The following is an 11,022-nucleotide window of genomic DNA, read 5'->3' as shown; positions in this document are numbered from 1 at the left end:
CTGGAAAACGAAAGCTCTGATCTGTGCCACTGTGCAAGCAGGGTCCCTCCAAATTATTGCTAGGGTGGCACAGGTTGAACATGCCTGGAAATAGACTCCATCCATTCCACAATGGCCTTCTGTCAGTGCTCAAAAACTTTTTGTTAAATGAATATTAAAGCAGCATTTACGGGGCCCTGCTGTTTTGTAGGTCCTGTAGGTGGTGAGGACTGAGACCAGAACCTGTCCTCGAGGAACCTCCGGTATGGCAGAGACACTTATATTTTAGGGAAGGAGGCCTTCTCTCTAAAACATTGCCTAAGGTCCTTGAGTCCAGGTGGTGAGGAGGGGCTAAGGACAGGGCCGAATCAGAAGTGGCCCTTTGTCTTGGGTTGCTTACAGTCCGGTGAAGATGATGCAGGCAGCCTGGGTCCAAGGACCCAGAGGTGGGCCCTGCAGGACCAGCTTTGTGAGCCAGAAAAAGGAAAAACAGAGTTTACTGAATAGCATGAGTGAGCATTTAGCAGATAGAGTGTCTGGGAGACTCAGAAAGGAAGGGAGAATGAGTCTCTTCCTCACTTGGGGTTAGGGGTTTATATTGGAAAGGGGTGTAGCGTATGTGTTCCTTCAGGAATCCAGGGCAGGGTCTGACCGAAGGCGAGTGGCAAGTGAATAAAGGTGTTATTCTATAGATCATCGAAGGTAGGGGAGTACTGATCCGCTGAGGTTTGTTCAAAGCTAATGTCGTGGAACATGTTTGGGATCCAGCTCTTTTTAGATGTTATCAGGTGTTTGGGGGGGTCTAAGACAAATCTATCTCCTTTCCCCCTGGAAGTGGGAACACAGCTTCTTTGGCTTATTCGGATGCAAAATATAGAACTTGAGTAAATGGAGCTTAGCAGAAAAACAGCAGAGACAGAGCCTTTCCAAAATGGAGTCCCTTCAGCTCCCCAACCGAAAGAGAGGCCAAAACACTCTGACCAGAACAACCCAACCCAGCGAGAGAGAAGTCCCCCCAGGACAAAAAAAAGCTGGGAGCCAGTGGTGGAGAGTACAGAATTAAGATCCCCAGTTTTTTACTTAAGGGCCCTGTCCCAGAAGAGAGAGCAGGTACTGTAGTTAAGAGTAGCGACTGCAGTAGACCCAAAATGGCTCAGGTTCAAATTCTGACCAAAAGCACTGGTTTTAACCAGTTTTTCATCTGACAGGTTTATTGAATTAGGTTAAATGAATTAATCTGAGCACTTACAGCAGTGCGTCCCTGGATGGTAAGCGCTCTGAACGCCAGCCTGTCTTATTCAAATACGAGGGAGGGAGAATTGCTTTCACTTAAAAAAAAATTAAGTAAAAGAAAAAGTCCGGGACATAAGAACCTCTGCGCTCCCAAAGGCCTATTAGAGAAGGGGGCGGGGCAGGGCGCGGGAAGCAGGTGGAGGCTGGCGTGCGCCCGCCCGCTACGGAGTCCCCTCTGCGTGCGCGCGCCCGCGCCTGGGCTCCGTCCGAGGCGTGGCCGTAAGGGGGCGGGGCCAAGTCCCGAAAGCGGCGCGAACACGCGCACCGTGACGGCTGCGCGGACTGCTCCGCCGCCGGGCCTCCGTGTGGGTTCCAGGCTTTGCTTCCCCGAGCGGTTTGCGAGCGGACGGCGTGAGAGGAGGAACTCGCAGAGGTAATTCGGCAGCACTGCTGACCCGTCGACGCCCGCAGCAACGGTTTGGCGGGACAGATGCGACCCTTGGACGTCGTCGAGCTGGCAGAGCCGGAGGAGGTGGAGGTGCTGGAGCCCGAGGAGGATTTCGAGCAGTTCCTGCTGCCCGTCATCAACGAGATGCGGGAGGACATCGCGGCGCTGACTCGGGAGCACGGCCGGGCGTACATGCGGAACCGGAGCAAGCTGTGGGAGATGGACAATATGCTCATCCAAATCAAAACGCAGGTGGAGGCCTCGGAGGAGAGCGCCCTGAACCATCTTCAGAATCCCGACGATGGAGTCGAGGGCAGAGGGACCAAACGGTGCGAGAAGGCGGAGGAGAAGGCCAAGGAGATCGCGAAGATGGCAGAGATGTTGGTGGAGCTGGTCCGGCGGATAGAGAGAAGCGAATCGTCGTGAAGGAGGGCGGGCGGTAAGGCCGGGGGCCGGCGGGGCCCCATGCGGGTCCTGGTCGTTGCCGTCAGCGTGATTGAACAGTTTTCTGGGTGGTAGTAATATTCCAGGAGTGAAGGTACAGCCTCAGTCGCACTGCGTCGGAAATTGGGGAGTGGGAGCAAAGTTGAGGTCAAGAGGGGAGTGGGTGCGTGCTAGATTGGATAGGTGCTAGGACGTCCTGAGTTTTGTGGTTCCTCCCGCCCCCGCTGGCAATTCAAGAAGAGTTAAAATAATTTCGAGTTTGTCTTTGTGAAACCCCAGAGTCAGTCCCCATAGGACAGTTGCCGCAGGGAGAGTTGCCTAGGCACTTGGCGGGGGGCGGGAACCAAAGAAAACCTAACCCTTCGAGCAAAATAGGGGAGGGTGAGAACACAGGGGGGAAAAAGTGGGAAAATGTGAAGCTGTAGGCGTTTACTAGAAATTTCCAGGTTCGTGTCAGAGGGTGGGTGGTTAACTTAAATTTTTTTTTTTTTTTTTTTTTAAACATCAGGTTGCAGAAATCTGGGACTCAGTGTCTTGATGGCAAATTTCTGCCAGTTGTGCGTCGGGTTCACAGCTCATGGACTCTGGTCACCTGGTAAGGCTGGGCTGACAACTCAAGGAAACTGAAACAGCTTGTTGTTTATTCTGGTTTTGTTTGGTTTTTATCCGTGTGTCACAGCCTCCCCTAGGGTCAATGGTTATGTATCCGCACCAGAGGAGGATGTGTCTCCTGGGTGCACAGCAAGCCAGTAAAAAACTGACATGGAGCTTTTGCAGTGAAGAAGAATAGGCTGTTTTTAGGTGTGACACCACCTAGGAGAATGGGGACCGCATGCTCCAAGTGCCAAACTGCCCAATGGCTTACAGGTGAGGGTTTTGGTTTTTGTTTTAAGTAGGCACCATGCCCAGTGTGGGGCTTGAACTTAGGACCGTGAGATCAAGAGTCCTGGGTTCTACTGACTGAGCCAGCCAGGCACCCCCCACCCAAGTGAGGGTTTTTAAGGGCGAAATTTGGGGCAGGAGGCCCCTGAGAGCTGTAGGTTGGAGGTGAAGTCGTTTAACACGTGTTACTTAGTTATTTCTGCTGCCCCTTGGTGTGGTCTCAAGGAACTGTGTTTTATCTTGAGAGACTTGGAATCTGAAAAATATCTCTATTTCTTATGTTAGAGATTTCATTAGGTACATCTGATGATTATGTTGACCAGCTGGTTGTACCAGCCTACAGTAACTACTTGTACGTGTACAAGCTGGGGGGGGTGGTTCGCATTCCTTCGCATTCCTTTGAATGATATGCAAGCACTCCTGTCTCTTGGGCCTGGGTCTGCATGTTTCCCGGCCGGTCCAGCCGTGCCTGGGGACAGTAAGGTCTCCAGAATTCGTTCTTTCGTCTGAACTAACACGATGGATGCCGGCTTGAGTTGGGTTAGACTGTCCTGAAAAATAACTTTTGTCCGAGAAATACTCTTGCAGGGGAAATGGGGCTTAATGAAAAGTTGTTTCAGTTGTCACGTTAAATCACGTTACTTCACCGTGTCTGAAATGTTGGGGCATGGCCTTGCACCTTGCTTTTATCCATGTGACCTGATTGTTGTCTGGGACTTGTGTAGACCTGGGACCAGAATCTTCTACCTTTAGAGGTGCATGGACGACACTCCTTGGGTGTACCTGGTGACCCGTGTAGGGGTGAGACTGCTGTGGGGAAGACAGAGAAGGAGTAGAAGCCATTCGTAGATGGAAGATGGTTGTGTGTGTATTCTGGAACTTCACTTCCCGTGGGACCGAGGAGAGCTGTGTTCTGTGGCATACTGTCTGGGCTGTGTTGCGCCACCTGCCAGGTGACTTTATGTAGATAACCTAGCCGACCCTGAATGACAAAGAAGTTTGGATAGGGAATGACGGAGTACCATCACTGTGGTAATGCGTGCGTTCCGGAGTATTGCGTCAAAGAGACCATCTACAAAGGGTCTGGGGACACTGGAGAAAGGAAAAGGCATCATCAGGGCCCATCTAGTTGATCAGGGTAGACCTCACCAGGACTGGAAGTCAAAATCAGACATGCAATAAATAAGTGTTCATTTGCCTTGAAAAACAAAGATCTCTAAAACTCCCCCCTTTTTTTTTTTTTTCTTCACATAAATACGTTGTTCAAATGGCCAAAGTCCTTGCATGTGTTAATACATTTCTTTTGAAACGAACGTGCTTCTTTGAGCGCAGCCTCGGCAAGCAGGACTGAGCTGCTTGAAGTTTGAGGTTCTCTGTGAGCCTGGAACGGTGAGAGAGAATCGCTTGTGGCTGGTGCTGTGGGGATAAGATGACAGGACAGTGAGCTCTTGACAGGGATGAACTTGAGGCCATCATCTGGTCTGAGCCCCTGCTTTTCAGCAGCTGAGGTCTGTGTAGCCAGTGGGCGTGTAATGTGCTTCCGGTCTGCTCCAGGGCACCAGGAATGTGAAGGGAAGGCCTGGACCTGGACGAGCTGGGACAGGTAACTGCACCGCAGGGTGCCTGAGAGCAAATGACTGTCCTTGAATGCTGAGTACAACTTCTAAGAGTAGAAACCAGTGGGGGCATCAGAAGCTCAGGGAGGGACTTGAGCTGCAGCACTGGGGAGTGACTGGGGGACACTGCGGGGACCAGTAAAAGGGGGGAGCAGAGGAGAGAGGGCTTCATTAGAGAACTGATTCCTGTTCATGAGCCTGTGCTAACGGATGCTCAAAGCCACAGGACAGGCAGGGTGCAATTTCCAGAATCGCTAGAGGGGGTTCGATGAGAACACATACATGTTTATAATGACAAGCCGAGGTGCAGGTCTGGGAATAACGTGTGAAACAGGCATTTTTATAGGAAAGTACCTGGGCACAAAGGCAAGTCCTTTACAGAGGCCGTTTCGGTCTCTGGAATCCTGGTCTGTGCTCCTGCCCTTCTGAATTTCTCAGTGGGAACAGAGGTAGTGCCGGGAGCCATTGAGACCGAGGAGCAAGGGAGCCTCAGGGGTCACGTTTGTAGCATGGGAAGCCTGGTGAGGTCTGTGGGTCGGGGGAGGAGGCGGGGAGGCGAAGCAAGAATGTGGGCGCTGGTGCGGGTGGCAGTTGAGGGTCTGTGCTTGATCGGGTGTGGGAAGGACCGGCCAGCCTTTCCTGGGGTTGAGGCTCGGTGTCTCTCTGCATCCGTCAACCCCAAAGTCTTTGTGGCTACAGCCCCCGAGGTTTTTTTCTCGTTCCTGTTCATATACACTGCAGGTTAGTTTCCCCGTGTTCTCTTAATTCCAGGAGCTGGCTGAAGGAGCACCCCCTGTGGGGATATTAGGGACCTTGATTCAGGAAACTTAGTTACAAGTTACTTACTGATTGAAAAACAGATGTTCTGGGGGTGCAAAACTCGCATGCACGTGTTTCCCCTTGATTAACTGATTAATTGACCATGGATTGTATTCCTCCGTTGGGGTGCATTTTATCTACTCAGTCTTTTATTTTGTTGTTGTTTTTTTTTTTTTAACGTTTATTTATTTTTGAGAGAGAGACAGAGACAGAACGCAAGCGGAGGAGGGGCAGAGAGAGAGGGAGACACAGAATCTGAAACAGGCTCCAGGCTCTGAGCTGTCAGCACAGAGCCCAACGCGGGGCTCGAACTCGTGAACCGCGAGATCACGACCTGAGCGGAAGTCAGACACTCAGCCGAGACACCCAGGCGCCCCTTATGTGTTCAGTCTCGATGCCAAGCCTCCTTCCTGGTCAGGGCCTTAAGAGTCTTCTGAAGCATTTTTGACCCTTGGCCCTTCTGCGGAGCACTGTGGTGACGAGCTAGTGGTCCAACTCCTGCCTGAGATGTGGTGGAATTTGGAGGCGTCCAGGACTTTGTGTGTATTTCCTATTGTAACTCATAAATTCCCCCCCCCGCCAGTTGGATTATGTATCTGTGGAATTGAAACGACTTCCGGGTTCCCTAGAAAATTTGAATTGCCTTCTGCCAGTTGCTCTGCAATCGGCCCTTCGTGCCTGAACTCCCCTTGCTGTGAAGTCTGAAATTCTATGTTCTGTGCTCTCCAGCCGTCATTTGCATGGGCTGGCTGGTGACGACTGAGTCTTCAATAGTGTTTTGTGGCCATACTTCTCGGGGTTTTGTTTCTTCCGAAAACATCCGAGTGTCCAGTATCCGTCCACATGGCTCACTGGGCCACTTTTCAAAGTCTCTCCTTAAGCGTTAGCTTACCAACGAGGCCCTCTTCTTCTTCCCGTTTAAAGCAGCACTGCCAATCCCTGTCACTCTCTGTCCTCCTTCGTTTTTCTTCTCACTTGCCTGACATGTGATTACTAATTTGTGTCTTACCCACTTCTCCCCATGGAATGTCAGCCCCTGGAGGGCAGGAGATTTTTGTTTTGGTTTCTTTGTTTTTTGTTTTGTTTTGTTTTTTAGAGAGCACAAGCTGGGGATTGTGCAGGGGAGAGGGGCAGAGAGAGAGAGAGAGAGAGAGAGAGAGAATCTTAATCAGGCTCCACGCTCAGCTTGGAGCCCAATGTGGGGCTTGATCCCACGACCCTGTGATCATGATCTGAGCTGAAATCAAGAGTCTGGATGCTCACCCGACTGAGCCACCCAGGCGCCCCAGGAATTTTTGTTTCCTGCTGAATTCCTAGCACAGAGACCAGTGCTCGGCTGCCACATGGTTGGTACACGATACTTCTTGAATGAGTGAGTACCAACTCGGTATGTAAATGTAATTTAAATTTGTGTCTGCTTATCAATGCAGAGAACTCAAACCACAGAAACGTCAGTGTTATTCTTGACTCCTCCCTCCTTCTCAGCAACGCCTTCCTCGCTCTATCACTGAAGCACATTGATTCAACGTCCAGAATGCACCTTTGATTTGCCCACCCCCCTCCACCTGCCCCAGACCACTAGAGCGATGCTCTCCCAACTGGCCTCCCTCCTTCCAGCTTAACACCAATCTTCCTCCTTCGCTGTCAGCTAACGTGAATTGGCTATGTTGATTCCCTGCTTAGAACCATTTCAGAAATTCATTTTGCTGCAGAAGTCTTTATTTACTTACCACTGTTACTTAGCTCCTGCTATGTATCAGGCACTGCTCTAGGCCCTGGGGGATGCAGCCGTGAAGAGGCAGTCCCAGAGTCCTGCCCCTAGTCATTCTAGTGGTGGAGATAACGGTAAACAGGGGAAATCAAGTAGCTTGTTACCTAAAGATGAGTGCCAAGGACCTTCATTCATTCGTTTGACTTGAGAAATGAAAGCCCAGGAAGGATTAGAAGTCCCTAAGCTGGTAGTCTGGGGGTCAGGGCCCAGTGGGATAAGGAGAGCATCCACGCATGGGAACGATGCAGTGCAGCTTGTCACAGCCTGAGAAGGACAAGGAGGGCATCCGTAGAGGAAGTCAGTCCTGTGAGGTGACTCAGCCCAAGGGGAGAGAAGGGTGTGCATTCAGGGGGCAGACTGGCACAGGGACTGGAGGCCGATCAGGGAAAAGGTTTCCATGCAGGAGAGGGAGTGCCAGCAGAGGGAGAGAAAGATGAAAAGAAAGAACACTAGAATGAGCTCCATGGTATTGGGTTGAAATTGGAGGTATCCGTGTAAACTTGTGGTTCTGTGTATACATTCTACGTTTATATAGAACCACAGATGTGTGTGTATAATTTATGTACACACTTACAAATATTCCCTAGTACTGCCTGTTGGAAGCAGCTGGAAGCAATGACATCCCAATAATCTTGAGCATCCTGGCTCTCAGATCTTGGCTTCTAAATACCATTTTCCACTAAAAGGGACCAGAACTTCATGGAGAAATGGTCAGTTCCAGAACTGGAGCAGGGAGGGCCCGAGATGTGTGCAGACATCTGGCTGTGACGGAAAGCAAGGGGGTGTCCAAACAAGGTTGGGGATGAGTTAGAAGGACACAGAGGCCAGCTTGAATGGATGGGCCCCACTGGCAGATTGGATACAGTGGGATCATCAGAACAAACAATGGTGGCTAACGTTCACGGTGCAATGAGGAATATGGGAAACCACGTATTCACTTAAATATGAACACATGAGTGAATTACATGCTTGACGAGGAACAGAACATTTATGTAGCTTCAAAGTACCTCACTACAAAATGCTAACAAGTTACAAAGGTGGCAGGAATAGCTATAGTGGAGAAGGCTTTGATTTGGGTAGTCGGAGCCCATGCAAGGCTGCTTCTGTGTCCTTTTGACGTATCCTGGTCATTCTTTGAACACATCCTTGCTTTCTGTTCTAGATACATCCTGTGCTTTCCTTTCCCCAACGCTGGGCCTGTGGCTGGCTGTTCCTTCAATCACCATCTTAATCCAGTGATCAAAGTGGACATGACCAGAAATGGGACAGACCGACACCGCGTGCCATCTGATAAGATGCTGTGAGAAGAGCATCGCATCACTTCTGGGACATTCTTGCCAAAGGTACACGACCCAGGCCCAGTCACGAGCAAACCTCAGACAACCTCAACTCGAAGGAAATTCTACAAAATTATTAGCTCATAATCCTCAAAAGTGTCAAGTTCATGCAAGTCTGGGAAAGGCAGCGTAAACGTGATCCCTTTGCTCTATAAAAGACCTTATTAGGAACAATTGGCTGGGTGGGGTGCCTGGGTGGCTCAGTCAGAGGAGCCTCCGACTTGGGCTCAGGTCATGATCTCACGGTTTGTGGGTTCGAGCCCCACGTGGGGCTCTGTGCTGACAGCTTGGAGCCTGGAGCCTGCTTCGGATTCTGTGTCTCCCTCTCTCTCTCTGCCCCTCCCCCCTCCACTTGCGCTGTGTCTCTCTCTCTCAAAAAGAAACATGAAAACAAAAAAAAGAACAGTTGGCAAAACTTGAACCGGGTCTTGAGATGAGATGGCGGTAATGGGTTGGGGTGCGTTTTCTGACGGCGGCGGCTGCCCCGTGATCACATAGGGGGGTGCAGCTTGGAGGACATTCACTGAAGTCTTCAGGGTGGCAGATCAGCAGATCAGCGGCTTATTCTCAGATCCTGCGGAAAAATAAAATTCTTTATACTCTGCTTCTGAGTCTTCTGTAAGTTTGTGATTTCTGTGAGCTTCCAAATTTAAAGGGCCTCTAAAATGGCTCATAAAGGAAAGCTAAAGACCTTTTTGAAAGTTGAGTGTCATCTCTGGAATGTTGCTGTCGGTCTCCACCTCTTACTGGGCATTTATCGTGAACAACAGCACATAATCTCGAGTCTGTAAGCCAGCAGCGTTTTTGAATTTCTTGGTCAGGAAGTTCTTTCCAGATTCATCCTTTCAAAAGGCTGCCTCTTTGGGGCACTTGGGTGGCTCAGTCGGATACGTGTCTGACTTCGTCTCAGGTCATGATCTCATGGTTTGTGGGTTCGAGCCCTGCGTCGGACTCTGTGCTGACAGCTCAGAGCCTGGAGCCCACTTTGGATTCTGTGTCTCCCTCTCTCTCTGCCCCTCCCCCGCTCATGCTCTGTCTCTCAAAAATAAATAAATGTTAAAAAATATATATATAGATAGATAGATAAAGTCTGCCTCTTTCCCTTTTGACCAAGAGTTGTTAATAAAATCACTAAGCATTGTTATTATTTTTATGTGTGATGTTACTGCTCCTACAATTCATAACTATTATTATAACTATTGCTATTACACATTGCTTTGCCTTAAAATGACAAATGCGAGAGGTTTACGGCCGAAATCTGTCAGGGTTCCTAGTTGCCGGCACGGAAGCTGACCCTAGCCAGTTAGGCAGTTTCCAGAAGCTCAGGGAGGGCTTGAGAAGAGACTCAGGGTGACGATTCCAGGAGCAGTCCACACCGCAGAAGCGGCCCGGGAGGAAGCTGGCCCTGCTCTGAGCACAGGATGCTGCTTCCGTTTACTGTGCCCTCGTCTGCCCCAGCGCCTGGACTCCCGCCGTCTGCACCGCCAGCCAGAGACAGCCCCCCAGCTCTCCCAACCCTTCACTGGCTTCACTGGCTCTTAGTCACGTTGGGCGTGGATGAATCCGATTGGTGGATGCTAGGTCACATGACAGTACTCTTGCAAGAGAGTCTAGTATTTTTTTTTTTTTTTATTTTTTTTTTCCAACGTTTATTTATTTTTGCAACACAGAGAGAGCATGAACGGGGGAGGGGCAGAGAGAGAGGGAGACACAGAATTGGAAACAGGCTCCAGGCTCTGAGCCATCAGCCCAGAGCCTGACGCGGGGCTCGAACTCACGGACCGCGAGATCGTGACCTGGCTGAAGTCGGACGCTTAACCGACTGCGCCACCCAGGCGCCCCGAGAGAGTCTAGTATTTTCAACTTAAACGGGGGTAGATAGACTTGGCACCTATCAAGGTGCATAAGTGATGAATTCCCCAAACATAAAAAGGGGTACAGATGTTGAATGGCCAAAATGAGTCAGAAGGATCCACTAGGCAGTGCTTATGAGGCAGATGCTGACTAAATGTGGCTTAAGCAATATGGCTTTGTATCTCCCGTAAGTCCAGAGGTACGTGGCTCTGAGTCCCTTTAGCAGCCAGGACCTCCCAGCACCATTCACAGACTGTGATGTAAGCAGCACCCACTGGGGCTGTGCGGTGGAGTGACCCTGCTGGCCACTCAAGCTCTTCTATGACCCTCTTAAGTCTGTCCTCATTGCCCAGTGGCTGCTGCAGCAAGCATCACGCCGTCACACAGCAACGTCTAAGACCTGACAAAGTGAGAGGGTGCGTTTTCATAGCTATGTGCTTTGTTTCTTTTTTAATCAGGGAGGAAAATCTCTGCCAGCTAAGGGCGGCATATACGGTCGTGCAGGTCGTGCACTGCACAGCTCTAGGGGATACCATTCATGTTATAGTCTTTGCACCTTTGATAAAGTTCTTGTGACAGTTTTCCTGCACCTGCCACTACTGGGTCTCGAGGAAGGGGGCCTTTTCCTAATTGGTAGGA

The 11,022-nt window shown here is 50.3% G+C and overlaps 1 protein-coding gene across 1 annotated transcript; it reads left to right on the top strand.

The window, feature by feature from the left end:
* Positions 1-1,578: 1,578 nt before the first annotated feature.
* LOC147582133 (MORF4 family-associated protein 1) lies at positions 1,579-9,133 on the top strand. Its single transcript, XM_086705502.1, has 2 exons — positions 1,579-2,699; positions 8,355-9,133. The coding sequence occupies exon 1, from the start codon at positions 1,703-1,705 to the stop codon at positions 2,084-2,086; it is 384 nt and encodes a 127-aa protein (XP_086561628.1). The 5' UTR covers positions 1,579-1,702; the 3' UTR covers positions 2,087-2,699; positions 8,355-9,133.
* Positions 9,134-11,022: the final 1,889 nt, after the last annotated feature.

This window comes from Puma concolor, chromosome B1, assembly GCF_028749965.1.
Source record: "Puma concolor isolate L17-30 chromosome B1, mPumCon1.1.hap2, whole genome shotgun sequence".
NCBI lineage: Eukaryota > Metazoa > Chordata > Mammalia > Carnivora > Felidae > Puma > Puma concolor.
The sequence above is the reverse complement of the archived record's forward strand: the minus strand, read 5'-3'. Positions and strand labels throughout refer to the sequence as shown.